This window comes from Oncorhynchus mykiss, chromosome 15 (assembly GCF_013265735.2).
Source record: "Oncorhynchus mykiss isolate Arlee chromosome 15, USDA_OmykA_1.1, whole genome shotgun sequence".
NCBI classification, from domain to species: domain Eukaryota; kingdom Metazoa; phylum Chordata; class Actinopteri; order Salmoniformes; family Salmonidae; genus Oncorhynchus; species Oncorhynchus mykiss.
In genome coordinates, this window is record NC_048579.1 from 49,485,931 (window position 1) to 49,506,891 (window position 20,961).

Genomic DNA, 20,961 nt, shown 5'->3' on the forward strand with positions numbered 1-20,961 from the left:
TAAAATGCATCTGAACTCGACTGTGGCAGCTGAGCTCATTACAGTCCTCGAAACCCACAAGGCTGACAGGCCAGTTAGCTCCCAGAGTTACTCTTAATCTAATCAGCCGTTTCAACATCATATTTTTCATAGTAAGTGTATTTGGCCAGCTATACAGCAATATCTAGCATCCAACACCATCCTTGGTTAAAAGAATCCCATATGCCGAGAGCCTAACTAAAGGGTAGATTCTGTCATTGCAAAGGGGTGCTTGAAATCAATGGCGTACATGCATATACATACTAATACATTGTTTCATGAGGGTGCTTCTGCAAAGGCAACACCCTCCCTGGAGCCACCCATGAGAATTATCTGGGGGGTTTTGCCAAAATTACCACTGAACAGGAAATATTACAGACTGACTTTATTGAAGAATCCCATCACCTGAGAGCCTCTCAGATAATATAGAATTTCTAAAATGTATTACTACAAGTGCTTTTCAAGACACCCAAAGTCACTTTACATAATTAGCAATAATCATCAAGATAAGGCAATAGAATCTCATTAAAATCAGCAAAAATCTAAAAGTACACTAAACATGAGGGGAGTAACGTTAGAACATGAATTCTCTCCCAGTCGGTAGATATTACAGCTTTCTGGAACACATGAATGGACGTTTCGTCCAGCAGGGTGAATCATTCTGCCCGAAGTCATCTGGGAAAGAGGGTAATATTTTTGTTTAAATGTAGCGAAAAAAGGAACACATTACCTTTAAAATGTATTTTTACATCTATCAAAATCTTTGATGAATAACGTGAGGGAGAGTGCTCTGGTGACAGCATCGTACCTCCATAGTTCATCTCCATACAATGCTCACGGCCATTCGTGTTGTCGTTCCCAGCAACATGGATGTAGTTATCGGGTTGCCCCTTGCCCCAGTTCTGGTAGCTAAACCTGGACCCATCACTCCACAGCCAAAGACCCTCCTAAAGAGCATACAAGCAGATGTGTAACCAGCAGACACTATACATTATATAAAAATGATTTAACCACGTTTTGAAGCGACAGTGTTTGTTTACAATTACATTGTTTACAAACAATGGAGTAAAACAAGCTTATATTTCGGGTAAGGCACCACTAGGCATTTATAATTATATTCTAAATGAATCAATGCATCTTACTGTATAGGTTTCAGGAGTGTTAAACAGAGTGTTTCTGACCTTGATGGCATCGTTGGCTCCAATCCAGGTGCGCTGGGCTCCGTTGGCACTACTTCGTATGACTGACTGAAGGAAGTTATACTGAGAGAGGCTGTGTACTGACGCCAGGTTACCTCCCAATAGCAAACAGTAATGCTGAAGAGAGACAGAGAGAGAGAATCACACAAAGGTAGAATATTTTACATTTTTATAACCTTTATTTTGACAGGTAAGTCATACTGAGACTGGGATTTCTTTTACAGATGAGCCCTGCATCAATACTATAAAACACCTACAATATACATTATAAAACATATGAACAACAGACACATTTATCCACATAGATGTCTCCAATATTTACTCTGAACTGACAAAGTGGGACCAGGACATGTAATTTTAGAGAGCTCCGTCAGGTGTTCCACATGAAGAGCACAAACAAACTAAATGCAGCTTTATTCAACTCTGTGAAGACCTTAGGGGCCTCCAGTGTTATCCAAGTCTGGGACTGGGTTTGGTTATTTGGAAGTTTAAATTGAATTAATAATGATAGATATATGGGAAGTTTCTGCATGAGTATCTAAATATAAAGAGAAGGAATAGCATGTCAAGTTTTAGTTTAGCAACCCTGTTAAACACACTAATCCTATGATGTTTAGAATTAGTAAATCTGGCCCTAAATATGGACATTTACAGGTACCTCTGCCTCTGGCCATTTGGCCATGATGGGGACGTAGTGATAGCAGTGTGTCCCATATCTGTGCCAACCAGGTGGGCATGATGAACTCCTGGTTTGTAGTCCCCCTTTCTCCTTCGCTCCCATCTCCTCAGACTCTGTAGGGGGGGGAGAGATATCATGCAGTATCATGATGAAATTATTAGTTCCGACAACACAATCTGAGTGGTCAAAAGTGCGTTCCAACAGTGATGTTACTGAACACTGCACCACAGCTATCTGTGCATTATCAGTCCATTAACATTAGCAAACCAACACAATATTATAGCTTTCTGCAGGTTTCAGAAATCCTGTTGATATGGGATTGAAGAAGGCATTTTACCGATTGGCAGGTTGCGTATCAGGTTCTCAATAATTTGATTCTCTGTGTCATTCAGATCCCCTACAACAAAGAGAGACAAAAACAGAGGAAAGATTCATACTCATGTTCTCTTTAAAGTGTAGAATGATATAATCAAACTGCATCTGATGAGTGAACAGGTAATCAAACCATTGATAAGAATACCTCTACTACCTACACATCATTAAACACCTCTTATCTGCGCTGTAAATAAAAGGAGTACACTTAAAATATGCTGGAAACTATGAGGTGTATCTCTCTTACTTGCATCACCCAGAGTAAAGGCAGCGCTGAGAAGCAGAAATATGGTCAACATCGTCATGGTGATACTTTCCTGAGAAAAATAGAGAGAAAGAGAGATAGAGACTTAAGACAAATTCAGCATCAGACTGAGTACTTTAGAACGTAGGCGGAGGTGACTATAGTGGACTTACCTGATGTATAAGGAATCTCTGGTAGGTTCTGTTCTGTTTTAGAAAGGGGAGCAGCTATATACACCTGACCACAAGGAAGTAACTATAGTTTATCAATAGTTAACTCATATATTATCCATTTCCTTCTCATGGTGAGTTTATCAATCAAAAAGAGGAGCAAAGTACAGAGAGAGATCTGTACTTTGCTCATATACAGTGCATTCCACATTTTGTTACATTGCAGCCTAATTCTAAAATGGATTTAATAGTTTTTTTCCCCCTCATCAATCTACACACAATACCCCATAATTACAAAGCAGAAACTGAAATGTACATAAGTATTCAGACCATTTAGTCAGTACTTTGTTGAAGCACCTTTTGGCAGCGATTACAGTCTCGAGTCTTCTTGGATATAACGCTACAAGCTTGGCACACCTGTATTTGGGGACTTTTTCCCATTCTCCTCTGCAGATCGTCTCAAGCTGTCAGGTTGGATGGGGAGTGTTGCTGCATAGCTATTTTCAGGTCTCTCCAGAGAGGTTTGATTGCGTTCAAATCCAGGCTCCGGCTGGGCCACTCAAGGTCATTCATAGACAAACCTGCATTGTCTTGGCCGTGTGCTTAAGGTCATGTTGGAAGTTGAACCTTCATCCCAGTCTGAGGTCCTGAGCGCTCTGCTCTCTATACTTTGCTCCGTTCATCTTTCCCTCGATCCTGACTAGTCTCCCAGTCCCTGCCGCTGAAAAACATCCCGACAGCATGATGCTTCCACCACGCTTCACCGTAGGGATGGTGCCAGGTTTCCTCCAGACTCCATTTTTTTTTATTTAATCAATTTTAGAATAAGGCTGTAACATAGTAAAATGTGGGAAAAGGGAAGGGGTCTGAATACCTTCAGATTGCACTGTATACCAGTGGTGGAAAAAGTACTCATTTGTTATACTTGTGTAAAAGTCAAGATACCTTAATTGAAAATTGCTCAAGTGAAAGTCACCCGATGAAATACTACTTGAGTAAAAGTATTTCATTTTAAATAAACTTAAGTATCAAAAGTATAAATCATTGCAAATTCCTTATATTAAACAAACCAGACAGCACAATATTTTTTTTTTTTTACGGATAGCCAGGGGCACACTCCAACATTCAGATATAATTTATAAACGAAGCATTTGTGTTTAGTGAGTCCATCAGATCCGAGACCGTAGGGATGTTCTCTTGAAGTGTGTGAATTGGACCATTTCCCTGTCAGGGATAATGTATGCAGTAAAAAGTACATTATTTCCTTCAGGAATGTAGTGAAGTAAAAGTAAAAGTTGTCAAATATTAATAGTAAAATTAAGTACACATACTGAAAAAAACTACTTTAGTACTTTAAAATAATTTTACTTAATTAAGTACTTTACACCACTGCTGTGTACCTTGTTCAGTGTACCTTGTTGTCTGGCAGAAGAAGGGAAGGTTGGGTTCCTGGAAGGAAGGAACCTATAAATAAGTCTAGGTGATTGGTTATATTCTGTTCATAAACCTGGCTAGGTCAGCTGTTTAGTTGTTTTGTTACATTACAGGATGAATAACAACATTGAAACCATCACTGGTGAATCTCTGGGCTTCCTCGTGTGATGTTGATGTTGATGATGTGAAGAAGAAGGTCATCTGCACCACTCTCAATGACAGAGGCTAATGCAGTATCCTGTAACGATTACAGCTTACTGGAATGAGTACTGTGCTCAACAATGCTTGAATATTTTGTGTTATTCAGAAACACTCTTGGCACTACTTCTGTATGGTACAATGTATCGGTGAAGTATGAAAATGTATCACTACACACAGCGATGTAGGAAATAGTTCTGGATTTGAATGTAGTTTTTTACATTTTTAGAGATAATTCCTCAGTAACGACATTTCAAAGCCACAGTAACGTCAACTGTCTTTTTTGGGCTGAAAAGTTGGAGCAGTTGTCGTGGAATATTCGAATCAAGTGAGAGACTGTCATATCTTCAAACAATCATCTTTATTTAATATTGATTCATTATTGCAATAATGAAACCATCGACCCCACACTCCGAAGTGCTTCTAATCATACATAGTATACAGCAGGCCTGAGCAACTCCAGTCCTCGGGGGACTGATTGGTGTCACACTTTTGCCCCAGCCCCAGCTAACACAATGGAATTGCCCAGGCCTGGTATACACGGTCTTTATATAGCATTCTTCAAAATTCTTATTTATGGCTGTCTCCACCTCTCCCATGTAGATTGGGGCACCATAAACCAACCTGGGTTCATCCTGTCATTTATCTGCACAGGGGGTGTTATTTTACTGCTCCAGGATAAGTTTCCTAGATGCAAGGATTAGAACAAACAATGAGATGTTTGTTCAATTCCTTCACGCTCTCTCGAGTCGCACGCACGCACGCACGCACGCACGCACGCACGCACGCACACACACACACACACACACACACACACACACACACACACACACACACACACACACACACACACACACCTTATCTATGAATGTCAAGCCGGAGACATAGGTCTAATCACTAATCATAGAATGGAATGTGTCTAAAGTGTTTTATCACCAAGGCATCACTTAATCAGTTGCCAGCCCAAACTTCAAAAGATTTCTCTCGGTTCACTCAGAATGAAGAGAGAGTTCTAAGAAACCTATTCTATTGCCTGAAAACAACTATTCGGTACAAAACAGTATCATAACATAATCTTGTAATTTGTTTTACCCCTTTTTTCCCCAATTTCGTGGTATCCAATTGGTAGTTACAGTCTTGTCCCATCGCTGAACCTCCCGTACGGACTCGGGAGAGGCGAAGGTCGAGAGCCGTGTGTCCTCGAAACACAACCCAGCTAAGTCACATTGCCCACTTAACCCGGAAGCCAGCCGCACCAATGTGTCAGAGGAAACACTGTGCACCTGTCGACCTTGTCAGCGTGCATGCGCCCAGCCCACCACAGGAGTCGCTAGAGCACAATGGGACAAGGACATCCCAGCCGGCCAAAGCCTCCCCTAACCCGGACAACGCTGGGTTTATTGTGCGCCGCCACATGGGTCTCCAGCTGCGACCGAGCCTGGACTCAAACCAGGATCTCTAGTGGCACAGCTTTCACTGAGATGCAGTGGCTTAGACCACTGCGCGACTTGGAGGCTATAATCTTGTAATTTTGCTAACATACGGTCCTGCATCGAATGAATCAATAATCTCATCCCATTACTCCAGCAGCCAGTCAGGCCTATTTCCAGCCAGAGAGAAGAGAGACATTGATTACATTTACCTCGCAACAAGCAGAATAGGAAAGAGTGGAATGAGCTCATGGTCAAACGGTACTGCATGATGGTTCATATTGCAACAATGCAACAGCTTGGAAACATAATGAATGAGACTACGAATAATGATGTGTACTTCACCTGATGGTGGAGACATGTTTAAATGAAGACAGTGAGTCATTTCATACAGGTGTGTTGCTGTCTAGCAGTGAAATAAGATTCCTAGAATAAGTTTTACCTATGGCCTCCTACTGTGAGCTATGTCAATGTTTTGGTTCTTCCAAGCACGCTTCTTTCAAGTGACTTCATTCACGGTTACAAAAGCATGATATACAGCTAATTAATGCTCGAATACAGTCTGGATAACACTGTCGTGACATGACTATCATTAATGTGATGACTGCTAATCATTGTATAATTACCTACCAAGTTTAATTATTACTCGATTAAATTAATCATGTAAAATTCTGTCTCAGCCACCAGTATTTATGCTGCAGTAGTTTGTGTCGGGGAGGTAGGGTCAGTCTGTTATAGCTCTTGTCTTATCCGGTGTCCTGTGTGAATGTAAGTATGCCCTCTCTAATTCTCTCTCTCTCAGAGGACCTGAGCCCTAGGACCATGCCTCAGGACTACCTGGCCTGATGACTATTTGCTGTCCCCAGTCCACCTGGTTGTGCTGCTGCTCCAGTTTCAACTGTTCTGCCTGCGGCTATGGAACCCTGACCTGTTCACCAGACATGCTACCTTTTCCCAGACCTGCCATTTTCTACTCTCTCTCTCTACCGCACATGCTGTCTCTAACTCTGAATGATCGGCTATGAAAAGCTAACTGACATTTACTCCTGAGGTGCTGACCTGTTGCACCCTCTACAACCACTGTGATTATTAGTATTTGACCCTGCTGGTCATCTATGAACATTTGAACATCTTGGCCATGTTCTGTTATAATCTCCACCCGGCACAGCCAGAAGAGGTCTGGCCACACCTCATAGCCTGGTTCCCCTCTAGGTTTCTTCCTAGGTTCTGGCCTTTCTAGGGAGTTTTTCCTAGCCACTGTGCTTCTACACCTGCATTGCTTGCTGTTTGGGTTTTTAGGCTGAGTTTCTGTGCAGCACTTTGTGACGTCAGCTGATGTAAGAAGGGCTTTATAAATAAACGTGATTGATTGATTGACAATTAACTCATTAGGAATTTGGGGCACCACGGGAAAAGTTTATTTAATGAGTTAACATTTCCCGAATTAACTCAAGAATATCTCGATATTATACCAGTCATCAATTAATAATTTCCTCATATCAGTTTCATTCTGAATGTCATTGACTTCAAAAATTTGCATGAACCCCAACCTAAGTGATGAATCAGCAATTCACTTTGGCTTAATTATTTATTTACTAACTAAATAATCACACAGAAATACACACAGAAATACACACACACACACACACATGGCATAGGTTATTGATTACTCACATAATGCAATGAAAACAGTCCCTAGTGGACTAACCCGATATGACGGCTTGTTACACAATGGAAAGGAGGTGGGGAAAGATAAAAAGGTGGATAGACAAAGAGTGGACTTATCGTGCATACATTTGGAATCTATGCTCACCGTAAATATGAATATTTAGTACCTTAATAAGCGCTCATTTGGATTAGAAATGCAACATATATTTACACATAGATGTCTTTCTCTGTCGTCTCTGTTGAAACAACTCGATCTGTCTATGGGGAGTAGTTTGATGTAAGTCTCTGGTTGTCTACCAGAGGTCACAATGTCCATCTTTAGTTGTAGGCTTCTTTTGTTCTGGAGTGTTCTTAGAATGAATACTTCAGGTGTACCATACGGTGGTGAGAGGGATCTGTCTTCCCACCCGTCTAGGATCAAATGTCCTAGACTACTTTACATGCAGAGCTGCAGACGGTGCATGTTTTGGTCTAGTCTTCACATTCTTCACTCGTCAAGAGTTTCAGAGGGTCTTACCATGTCAACGTGTGGACCACGTCCTCACATTCTCTGGTCTGTATATAAATTCTCAACGTGTCCTTTTAAGCACTCTGGCCTTGGAAGGCGGTTCCAGCATGTGGACACAAACTCTGACCTCATTGGGGGCGTGGCTTAGTTAGTGTGCAACAGACATGAACAACCATTATCTCAGAAGACTAAACTCACATTTCTATATTTTCAAACAAAGTTTAATTGTTCTTTATATTGTATGAACATCCTATGGGGTGGAAGCTTGTTTCCTTGCTAAGCTACAGTATTTCTGTTATAGTCTTATCATTTTAATGACATCACAAAATACATATTAATTTTTCATATTCCTTCCCTCATCATCCCCAACCTTTGGATGTTGAAATGTATTGTCCCAGTGTCTGTTGTTTGATGTTGAAGTTATTAGGCAAGAGTCTCTCTCTACACACACCATATTCATTTGTTCAACGCTGCAGGGCAAGAGAGAGAAAGTTAACGACCGGTGTTAAGTCATAAAACCGGCCCAACTTCCCTTTAAAACCGGCGCCTTTGATCCCCACTAAGGAGAGAGAGAGTAATGGCACCACTCACACACATAATTTTGCCTGAGGAAGGCCCTAAGAATTGTCACTCCAGCCACACTAGTCAGACTGTTCTCTCTGCTACCGCACGGCAAGCGGTACCAGAACGAGTCTAGGTCCAAGAGGCTTCTAAACAGCTTCTACCCCCAAGCTATAAGACTCCTGAACATCTAATTAAATGGCTACCCAGACTATTTGCGTTGCCCCTTCCCATACCCTCTTTTACACCTCTGATACTCTGTTATTATCTATGCATAGTCTCTTTAATAACTCTACCTACATGTATGTACATATTACCTAAACTAACCGGTGCCCCCACACATTGACTCTGTACCAGTACCCCCCTGTTATTTTATTTTACTGTGGCTCTTTAATTACTTGTTACTTTTATTTCTTACTCTGTATTTATTTTTAAACTGCATTGTTGGTTAGGGGCTCGTAAGTAAGCATTTCACTGTAAGGTCTACTACACCTGTTGTATTCGGCCCATGTGACTAATCAAATTTGATTTGATTTGTATTAGGAAAACATTTTCTTGTGAATGTCCACCACAACGTGTTGAGGAAAGGGGGACTAAAGTGAAGTGAAAGCTTTGTGTCCAGCTAGACTCCCCGGTGAGAGAGAGAACGGAAAGCTTTTTACTGCAGCATAGGACAATTATTCCTACATCAGTCCGGACTTCTAGGTTCCCAAACCCAATATTTGCAGCCAACACTAACATTTATACAGCGAGGGTCTATATTTGCTCAATGTCTGTAAACCATGCCATATTAATGTCTGGAATTGGAACGGATGGCTAGGCTATTTCATGATTTGTCTCTATGTATCCTCCTCTTTCTCCTCTCTCTACCCATCCTATCCTCTCAAACCACCACTGAGAGACAAGCAATTATGTAGAGGCGATTTGGCCCCAATTGAACCCATCGACTCTGCTTTCCAAACTAAACTGAGTGACTCTTTTAATCTCTGGGGTAAACTTCCCGTTTCAATGTCCAGGTAGATACCAGAATGTTGCTGAGCTGCACAGGGTTTTTACAAAATGCAATTCATTTCAATAGATAAGTGACCAGCACATGTACACAACTTTTCACATATTCACTTTATTATTCCAGCATAATCTGAGATGAGGCATCACAATGGTTCAAATCAGGACAACGAAGACATAGCGAGACAAAAGGCTTGGCTTTCATTTATATGTAGAGTAATACAATTTGACCTTTTTAGCATAAACATCACAGTGTATCATAAAGGCAGCATCACAGAGAGAGAGAGAGAGCAAGACAAGCACCAAATGAAGCAGAAAGGTTGGCCAATATGGGTCACCATGGCCCTCGAAACCAATGAGGGCACAGTGAACGGTTTATGATGCAATGATAGGCTACATGTGGTGAGTCATTGTTTTTAGTGGATTCGACGCCAAAACAACTGCAGCAAAGTGGCGCCAGGCAGGGAGCTGTGTACTGTATATCCCTGCAGCTATATAGATCCTGTCAGGCCGACCAATTGTCAACACTTCCTCCTCACACTGACGCAGCACATTTACTAAATTCATGTTTAAAAAAACTAATCAATGAATTAACCACATTTTGTTGGGATCCATCTAATAGAACAGAATGTGGTGCTAAAATAAGGTAATAAATCATCTCATGATTTCAAATAGTCAGTCAATAGAAACCAAGACCAAAACGCAAGGCAAGACACTGGCCAAGACTGATGAAAATCTGTCCCAAAATCTTTGGCTAGACATTTTCAAATGGTAAAACCTGTATACTATCAGTTTCCAAAGTGGAAATAAACATGACAAACAATTACAAATATCTTCCCAGAAAAAAACACTTATGAAATAATGATATATTGCATTTTCAAAATAAAGTACAATGTCCCACAATGTCAATTTACAAAGTAACAAGGCACATAGGGTGGATGTCAGTAAACCATAGAATATTGTGGAGACTGTCTACTTATACCATTAGATACAAGGCCCATACATTCATGGCGATAAGACTGATTGCGGTGATGGATATAGCTTTACCATAGAAAACAGGCCTATTGTGGAGACCACTTTACCACATGTACTATTGGTGATTGTCTACACATGGCTTACCATAGATACTGATGATTGTCAACACATTTACATTTGAGTCATTTAGCAGACACTCTTTTCCAGAGAGACTTTCAGGAGCAATTAGGGTTAAGTGCCTTGCTCAAGGGCAACCTAGTCGGCTCGGGGATTTGAACCAACAACCTTTCGGTTACTGGCCCAACACTCTTAACTACTAGGCTACCTGCTGAAACTCCCTTGTGATCTCCTTGCCTGGCTACCCATCCACATTGCTCCGGCCAACTGACGTTTCTTCTCCACGATGAGTCTGGATTAGCCTCCCTCCCCGACGATTTCTAGAATGCGAACACAATCTGACCAATCTGATTGGTCCCAGAAACCGATGGGTTGGGCCAGAGCCTGCTTACCTGATGACGTTATCAACTTTGATTCTCTGACTGGATTGTCATAAACAAATCTAACCAATCACTGATTCATTTGTTTTGAAGTCACACAAACAACTTCTAGGATGGTAGTTTCAGACTGACTGTATGTAGCGATTGATAGAGCAGAGGAATTCAATTCAGGGTGAGTGGTCAGGCAAGTGATCTCCCAGGCAGACATACAGCTCAGTCAGTCTATGAGTGGACCAGTTTGATGCCCTGTCCCGTGTCCAGTATATTGGGAGGGAACCAGCCCAGTTTGAGTCGCCTGAAGCACCTCAGACACACTCCACACAGCCAGAGGAGGTTGAGCCCACAGCACCAGTTGGATAGGTGCACCAGAGGAGAGGTAGCCTGGGGGAAGTGGGTCTTCCAGTGCTTGGCCACGTCGCTCCCCGTGGGAAGATGGAGCGTGTAGTCGCTCCAGTGTTTCGTAGGCCGCCGCCACCGTCCTGCCCTTCTCCGACCACTGGGTGGCGCTGTCCGGGTTGCAGTTGAACTCCACCCACTCCGAGGTGATGTCGCCGGCGGGGGCGAGCTCGGCCCCTTGCACGGCCACATAGACTCCCTCCATCCTGCGGACCTCCTTTACCCAGGGCATGGAGTTCTCCGTGTCCAGGACCAGGATGAGACGGGAGGTGAAGCCGCTGTTCTTCTCCTTCCACCACTCCAGCAGCTGCTCCAGACGCAGAGAGTCTCCTCCTGGTAGAGAGAGAAATAAACATTTTAATAACCCCAACCCTAGTCTTAGGCTGGGACAAACAAGGAACCATTTGCGAAAAGCTGATGTGATTCATATCATAACATGCACAATGTAAACAAAAGGAACGCGAATAGTCAAGTTATTTGTCAAATCATCTCTATTGTTATTCTGAATACCATCTACAACGACACGCCTGTATGGCCTATCCCTAGTCTAAATCCTGAGTTACAGGGACTGCTCTCTGTTTTGGGCACCCTTCCTCTGTGGCAGAAACGTGAGCGACGTATGAGTGTGTATATGTGTGCGTGAGCAGCCTGCGTGATTGAGTGAGAGTGCCAAAGACACCCCCCCCCCCCCATCCTGCTCTTCCCAGACCGTTCTGTAAAGCTCCAACGCCAGCCAGGGCTCGGGTTGTTTTTCCCTCGGCCTCCACTGCTCAAACACTGTGACACGGCGTATGACAAGCAGTATCCTTCATGAGGATTAATACGGCAGTGGGTTCCATGGCAGGAAGATTAAGAGGCGCCCGTAGATGGAGCCAAGATAAGATATTTCTTTACCGTTTGGGAGCCGCTCAGAAAGGGACTGGTGAAGAGGAGCAATACACTGTGTGGTCGTGACAAACTGATGCTTAAAGTACAATTTGGGTTTCAGGGGAGCACCGGGGTGGTACACTGTGGCTGCGTTGATGTTTTGACACATATTACTAGAAGCATTGGTCCGTAGATGGATCTGTATCTTTAGGAAGACGATACGTACCAGTTTTTTTTTTACTGACCCTGAATGTTAGGGGTTTAGTAGCTAGTTTGATAAAAGGTTTTAAAAGTTACTGTAATCATAGCTTACAATGTACAATATATTCCTTCCTTAATCCATTAAAAGAATAATTGGGTAATGGGTTAATAATACTAATTTACTACAGTCATTACAGCCGACTTGCCTGATGAGGCACGATGACTGTCTGCATGTATTTGAGAAGGTTAAGGTGGGTGGTGAGTAAAGACAAAAAAAGGTCAAAGTAGTCTGGGTTCATGGAGAAAAGGAAAAGTTACGAGTGGGAGTACATTAACGGTCAAGTCATGTTTAATTGTCACCTAGCTCGCCTTCGTAGCAGCACCACGCAGTGATAAAGCGTGGGGCGTGTGTTGGCAGCCACTGAAGGCCAGCTTCAGTTATCACACTGGGAAAATGTTGGGACTCTTCATTTCTACTAAGAGCGATGGATTCATGAAAAGTACAGCCACAAAAATCACACTTTAGTGGTCACATAAACGTGTTCAGCAGATGTTATTGCGGGTGTAGAGAAATGCTTGTGTTTCTAGCTACAACAGTGCAGTGATATCTAACAAGTAATAAGGTGTTAGATAGAACACACTGCATCTGGCAGACTACAAAATATTTTCTACTTTTCTCAGAAACAAATGGAAAACTTTAAATTGTTTGTCAAAACAATCATCATCATGTTTTATTCAAACATATAACCTTATTTTGATCCTGTCTTTTTCATGTTTGATCTAGTCTGGAAATAAATAGGTGCAAAATAAACATTGATAGAAGATGAGAGACAGAGGCAAGAAGCTTGTGCGTTGAGGAGAGGCAGCCAGCCAGCCAGCCAGCCAGCCAGCCAGCCAGCCAGCCATCAAGCCAGCCAACCATCAAGCCAGCCAACCATAAAGCCAGCCAGCCTCTGTAAGCTATGGTGACCCTCACCTGCCAGTGCCCAGGCCCCGGTGCGCTGCGTATGCCCGCTGTAGAACACCACGTATGTATCATGGCGGGGCCCATCGGCCGTGCGAAGCTCCAGGAAGGCCTTGAGCTTGGCCTGCAGGGCCTCCAAAGTCACCCCGCTGGTGGAGTAGTCACAGCCAAAAGTCTCAATCATGTGGTGGGAGAAGAGGCGCTGCACACTGTTCAACATGCCCGTGGAGAGCACGTTCAGCTCCTGCACCTGGACCGGAGGTAGGAGGGTGGGCTGGCCATCTGGCCTGTGGAGGGAAGGATGAGAGGATGGGTGGAGGAAAGGAGGGAATGAGAATGAATATGAGGAGAGAATGGCAAGTGGAGATAGACAGCAGAATTGAAAAGAGGAAGATGAGAATGTAGAGTAAGAAAAGGAATAGAGGTGAAGACACTGGCAGTACAGTAGAGATGGAATGTGTGTGTCTGTCTAAAACTAGTGAGAATAAAGATGGAGAGGAGTCCTGACCTAACAACACCATTCGGAGGTCAAGGCAGAGAAATCTGTTTGATCCGACACACCTCTTTCTCTCCATCCCACAGCACCAGGCATGAGGGCAGGAGCCAAGGCTTCCCCAGTCTCTGTCACTCAATATAGCCTCACTCACTCTGTATCTGTCTGTCCCTGGCATTACAACTTTCTCCATTCACTCATATAGACATCTGCATAACTCAAAACGTGTCATCTTAAAGCGGAGTTATTATGATCTTGAGAGAGACCTTGGGCTGGAGAAAGTTATGTTTAAATAATGACTAGATTTTGTCTGAGTGGTTGTATTGAGATGACTGGGGGGCAGTGGATGACATGGCCGTTGGAGGCTGACGTGACAGATGTGTAACTAACCTGGCCTGGGTCTTATCTACACAAAGATGGAAACATATTAGTCTCTCACTACCCCCTTCCCTCTGTCCTCCCTCTCTAAAAGCCTGTCTCTCTCCCCCCGCACCCTCTCTCACTTTGTCCCTGTCAGACTTTCTTTCCTTTGCTCTCTGTCCCTCGTCGTTCCCTTCTTCTCCTCCTCCTCCTCTTTCTCATCTTCCCAAGGGGCCCTCATCATTGTAAAAACATGATCTGAACCCATCAAACAGTAGATAATACACTGCTATATTCTCAACATGCTCTCTGGTCTCCCGCCGGGGCCTTCATCCACAGCCCTGGAATACAGAGCAGATGTATGGGCCTGCATCCGAATCACCACCACAGATAGACCAAGTGCTAACTGCCCCAGCACAGAGATAGAGTCAGAGTCTGCAATGGCACCCTATTCCCTACATAGTGCACTACTTTTGACTAAAGCCCTATGGGTCCTAGTCAAAGGGATAAGGGTGCCATGTCGGACAGAGTGGTCCTGCCTGGTCGTAAACACATGTTCCACCCACAGCCACTTAGTATGCCAGGGAGAGAGCAGCCTCAGGGGGGAAAACATTAGGGTCATGTTTATGCATGGCTATTGGGATATTTTCCACTTGGTTTGTCCAGTGAGGGAATTGAAATGATGGTCTGTCCCGCTGGATGATGTAAAATGAAGGTCTTTTTTTTTATACTTTGGTGCAGGGAAGATTGATGATTGTGGAGATGAAGAAAGTGAATGTGGGTCTGTGTGTGTGAGGTTTGTGTACGTGTGTATACTGAATTGTGTGCGCGTCAGGGTTTCCATTAGGAAAATGTGGCGCCTGACTTTTGATCGGCAGCATTTTAATTTAACAGACATTTGAGAAATTTACCGGACCCATTTGCATTGGGCGCATAACCTGATTAGGGCGTCCACCCACTGACAAAAATCACATTTCGATGATTTATCCTCACAGAACATGCAACTCGAGGATGCAACAGCGTACGCCCTTCTTACCGAATTCCAATGCGCACTTTGAAGATGTAAGAATAACGGCCACATTGACTTTTCATCAGCCAACAAGACGAGTAACAAAACAGCAAAATCACTAGCCTATGTCCATGTAATATCCCACATAGTAGAACGGTTGACCTATTCTTATGGTCAGCTTGTCGTTCTGTGCAAGAAAGAAATAGGCTATTCCAAACAGACTCTGGGACAATTATGGGATGATAGATCCCAAATTCATACAACTAGTAGGCCTAGCCTACATTAAAAAAAAAATAAATCTTTAAAAAGCAATGAGGCTGATGCAACAGATCAGAACGTTTAGATTAAAAATGTTGATAAATTATTATTTCTTCACATTATAAGTTTAGCAGTGCGCACAAGGCAGTAAGCTACAAAAAAAGTGTTTGTTCCATAATGCAATTAGCGGAAAAACACTGTTGTCAAAAGCAAACTGCAAGCGGTTTAATGTGACAGAGATAAAAATATTTGTTTGAAATTTCGAAAGAGGGGACATCTAAAGATGCAACAACTAGCATGGGTTGCTAATATGAATAGAGCTATGTTTGAATAACCATACTAACATTCTGTATACTACATACTTAACTTATTATGGCTGCAGGGGCAGTATTGAGTAGCTTGGATGAAAGGTGCCCAGAGTAAACGACTTGCTCCTCAGTGTCAGTTGCTAATATATGGATAATAGTATTAGTGTTGGATAGAAAACACTCAGTTTGAATGATGTCTGTGAGTATAACATAACTCATATGGCAGGCAAAAACCTGAGAAGAAATCCAAACAGAAAGTGAGAAATTTGAGGTTGGTATATTTTCAATCCAGGCCCTATTGAATTCACATTGGGATATGAATGAAGTTGCACTTCCTACGGCTTCCACTAGATGTCGACCGTCTTTAGAAATTTGAATGAGGCTTCTGCTGTGTTGTGGGACAGAATAAGAGCGGAATGAGTCAGCTTACTGGCAGAGAGACATTTCCTGGTCACGCGCATTCCACATGATATCGACTTGCTTCTGTAGACACAAAGGAATTCTCCGGTTGGAACTTTATTGAAGATTTATGATAAAAACATCCTAATGATTGATTCTATACTTAGTTTGAAATGTTTCTTCAACCTGTAATATAACTTCTTGAAGTTTTTGTCCAAAGTTTTTGTCCAAACACACGAGCGTTTGGATATGTGTACCTAACGCTAACAAAAGCTACTTGGACATAAATAACGGACATTATCGAACAAATCAAGCATTTATTGTGGAACTGCGATTCCTGGGAGTGCATTCTGATGAAGATCGTCAAAGGTAAGGGAATATTTATCATGTAATTTCTGGTTTCTGTTGACTCCAACATGGCTGACTCCAACATATTTTCCGCCATTTCCTTCAAATCTGAAAATGTTGTGAAGCTACGCCCATTTTCTGAAGTATTGCATTATGGGCCCTAAAAGCTCGGAAATAGTGTACACTGCTTGTTTACTTTGTATTCTGGCGAATTTGGTACGACATCGGGGAACTTTTTGCAAACTAACTATAACCAATAAGTATACTATATACTCAATTCATGTCACAAATTGTATGGTTAGTGTGAGTATTGAAAGAAAGTTGATTTGAAAACCAATAGAACATGAGAGAAATATGCTACTGGTTTCAATGGTTTATGGAAGTCTTTAGAGAAGAATTGCCCCCATGTTTCAATGGTCGGATTTTACTTTGAAGCAAGGTAAGTCATGCCTCATAAAATGAATTAAAACATTTAGGTTTCAAACCTTTAAATAAGTGTTTTCAAAACACATACAGCTTCCAGCTCATCACAAAGTGGTGTGTAACATGCTGAAGCGTACCGATACCTATATAAACTTGATTGGAGAATGGGAAGTGTTTTAATTAACAGTTGAGAAATAAAAATAGTAGCTCTTTTTAAAATCGGGGCCATCAAAACAGTTAACACGCGATTGTATTTAGAATTGTTACGCAATGATTGGGCTTATAAATGCAAGTTTCACTCCAGCAGCAATAAATGAGCTGTTTGAGGAATCTGTAGCAGCAGCTCTCACGCTGTGTGACAGATTTTCCAATCATAGGCTCTGCATCTGTATGCTGTGCTTGTGTGATAAACCTAACGACTAGTGAAAATACACACGGGCCAATTTAATTCCACAAAATTATTCAAATTATTTTCGAAACCGACAAGCATGACCGGTCAAATGTATTTGCCAAAAGCTGGCTATTAGCGGCTAACTGAGACCCTGGTGTGTGAGTTCTGTGTACATCAAATAAAATGTATTTGTCACATACACATGGTTAGCAGATGTTAATGCGAGTGTAGCGAAATGCTTGTGCTTCTAGTTCCGATAATGCAGTAATAACCAACGAGTAATCTAACCTGACAATTTCAAAACTACTACCTTATACACACAAGTGTAAAGGGATAAAGAATATGTAAATAAAGATATGAATGAGTGATGGTACAGAACGGCATAGGCAAGATGCAGTAGATGGTATCGAGTACAGTATATACATATGAGATGAAGAATGTAGGGTATGTAAACATTATATTAAGTAGCATTGTTTAAAGTGGCTAGTGATATATTTTACATCAATTTCCATCAATTCCCATTATTAAAGTGGCTGGAGTTGAGTCAGTGTGTTGGCAGCAGCCACTCAATGTTAGTGGTGGCTGTTTAACAGTCTGATGGCCTTGAGATAGAAGCTGTTTTTCAGTCTCTCGGTCCCTGCTTTGATGCACCTGTACTGACCTCGCCTTCTGGATGATAGCGGGGTGAACAGGCAGTGGCTCGGTGGTTGTTGTCCTTGATGATCTTTATGGCCTTCCTGTGACATTGGGTGGTGTCGGTGTTCCGGAGGGCAGGTAGTTTGCCCCCGGTGATGCGTTGTGCAGACCTCACTACCCTCTGGTGAGCCTTGTGGTTGTGGGCGGAGCAGTTGCCGTACCAGGCGGTGATACAGCCCGACAGGATTGTGCATCTGTAGAAGTTTGTGAGTACTTTTGGTGACAAGCCGAATTTCTCCATTCTCCTGAGGTTGAAGAGGCGCTGTTGCTCCTTCTTCACAACGCTGTCTGTGTGGGTGGACCAATTCAGTTTGTCCGTGGTGTGTACGCCGAGGAACTTAAAACGTACTACCCTCTCCACTACTGTCCTGTCGATGTGGATAGGGGGCTGCTCCCTCTGCTGTTTCCTTAAGTCCACAATCATCTCATTTGTTTTGTTGACGTTGAGTGTGAGGTTATTTTCCTGACACCACACTCCGCGGGCCCTCACCTCCTCCCTGTAGGCCGTCTTGTCGTTGTTGGTAATCAAGCCTACCAATGTAGTGTGGTCGGCAAACTTGATGATAGAGTTGGAGGCGTGCATGGCCACGCAGTCGTGGGTGAATAGGGAGTACAGGAGAGGGCTCAGAACGCACCCTTGTGGGGCCCCAGTGTTGAGGATCAGCGGGGTGGAGATGTTGTTACCTACCCTCACCACCTGGGAGTGGCCCGTCAGGAAGTCCAGTACCCAGTTGCACAGGGCGGAGTCGAAACCCAGGGTCTCGAGCTTGATGAAGAGTTTGGAGGGTACTATGGTGTTAAATGCTGAGCTGTAGTCGATGAACAGCATTCTCACACAGGTATTCCTCTTGTCCAGATGGGTTAGGGCAGTGTGCAGTGTGGTTGAGATTGCATCGTCTGTGGACCTATTTGGGCGGTAAGCAAATTGGAGTGGGTCTAGGGTGTCAGGTAGGTTGGAGGTGATATGGTCCTTGACTAGTCTTTCAAAGCACTTCATGATGACGGAAGTGAGTGCTACGGGCAGGTAGTCGTTTAGCTCAGTTACCTTAGCTTTCTTGGGAACAGGGACAGTGGTGGCCCTCTTGAAGCATGTAGGAACAGCAGACTGGGATAAGGATTGATTAAATATGTCTGTAAACACACCTGCCAGCTGGTCTGAGCATGCTCTGAGGCCGCGGCTGGGGATGCCGCCTGGGCCTGCAGCCTTGCGAGGGTTAACACGTTTAAATGTTTTACTCACGTCGGCTGCAGTGAAGGAGAGTCTGCATGTTTTGGTTGCGGACCGTGTCAGTCGCACTGTATTGTCCTCAAAGCGGGCAAAAAAGTTATTTAGTGTGCCTGGGAGCAAGACATCCTGGTCCGTGAAGGGGCTGGTTTTCTTTTTGTAATCCGTGATTGACTGTAGACCCTGCCACATACCTCTTGTGTCTGAGCCGTTGAATTGCGACTCTACTTTGTCTCTATACTGACGGTTAGCTTGTTTTATTGCCTTGCGGAGGGAATAGCTACACTGTTTGTATTCGGTCATGTTTCCGTTAAAAGCAGTGGTTCGCGCTTTCAGTTTCACACGAATGCTGCCATCAATCCACGGTTTCTGGTTTGGGAATGTTTTAATCGTTGCTATGCGTTTTAATCGTAGACATGTGTCTACGTGTGTGTGTGTGTTATATATATATATATATATATATATATATATATATATATATATATATATACACACACATACATACACACACACACACACACACACACACACACACACACACACACAGTTGAAGTTGGAAGTTTATATACACCTCAGCTAAATACATTAAAACTCTGTTTTTCACAATTCCTGACATTTAATCCTAGTAAAAATTCCCTGTTTTAGGTCAGTTAGGATCACCACTTTATTTTAAGAATGTGAAATGTCAGAATAATAGTAGAGAGAATTATTTATTTCAGATTTTATTTCTTTCATCACATTCCCAGTGGGTCAGAAGTGTACATACATTCAATTAGTTTTTGGTAGCCTTCCACAAGCTTCCCATAATAAGTTGGATGAATGTTGGCCCATTACTCCTGACAGGGCTGGTGTAACTGAGTCAGGTTTGTAGGCTCCTTGCTCACACACGCTTTTTAAGTTCTGCCCACAAATTTTCTATTGGATTGAGGTCGGGGCTTTGTGATGGCCATTCCAATACCTTGACTTCGTTGTCCTTAAGCCATTTTGCCACAACTTTGGAAGTATGCTTGGAATCATTGTCCATTTGGAAGACCCATTTGCAACCAAGCTTGAACTTCCTGACTGATGTCTTGAGATGTTGCTTCAATATATCCACATAATTTTTCATCCTCATGAAGCCATCTATTTTGTGAAGTGCAGCAAACCACCCCCCCAACATGATGCTGCCACCCCCGTGCTTCACTGTTAGGATGGTGTTCTTCGCCTTGCAAGCTTCCCCCTTTTTCCTCCAAACATAACGATGGTCATTATGGCCAAAGTTCTATTTTATTTTCATCAGACCAGAGGACATTTCTCCAAAAAGTACGATCTTTGTCCCGATGTGCAGTTGCAAACCGTAGTCTGACTTTTTTAATGGCAGTTTTGGAGCAGTGGCTTCTTCCTAGGTGAGCGGCCTTTCAGGTTATGTCGATATAGGACTCATTTTACTGTGGATAGATACTTTTGTACCTGTTTCCTCCAGCATCTTCACAAGGTCCTTTGCTGCTGTTCTGGGATTGATTTGCACTTTTCGCACCAAAGTACGTTTATCTCTAAGTGACAGAACGCGTCAACTTCCTGAGCGGTATGACGGCTGCGTGGTCCCATGGTGTTTATACATGCGTACTATTGTTTGTACAGATGAAGGTGGTACCTTCAGGAGTTTGGAAATTGCTGTAGACCTGT

At 42.9% G+C, this 20,961-nt stretch overlaps 1 protein-coding gene and 1 pseudogene across 1 annotated transcript; both read right to left on the reverse strand.

The window, feature by feature from the left end:
- Positions 1–385: 385 nt before the first annotated feature.
- On the reverse strand, positions 386–2,748 carry LOC110490229 (galactose-specific lectin nattectin). Its single transcript, XM_021563498.1, has 7 exons — positions 2,686–2,748; positions 2,516–2,585; positions 2,234–2,293; positions 1,876–2,009; positions 1,200–1,334; positions 827–965; positions 386–693 (listed from the first exon to the last, which is right to left on the reverse strand). The coding sequence occupies exons 2-7, from the start codon at positions 2,571–2,573 to the stop codon at positions 626–628; spliced, it is 594 nt and encodes a 197-aa protein (XP_021419173.1). The 5' UTR covers positions 2,574–2,585; positions 2,686–2,748; the 3' UTR covers positions 386–625.
- A 7,982-nt stretch (positions 2,749–10,730) lies between these two features.
- Positions 10,731–20,961, reverse strand: part of LOC110490230 — a 16,758-nt pseudogene continuing 6,527 nt past the window's right edge.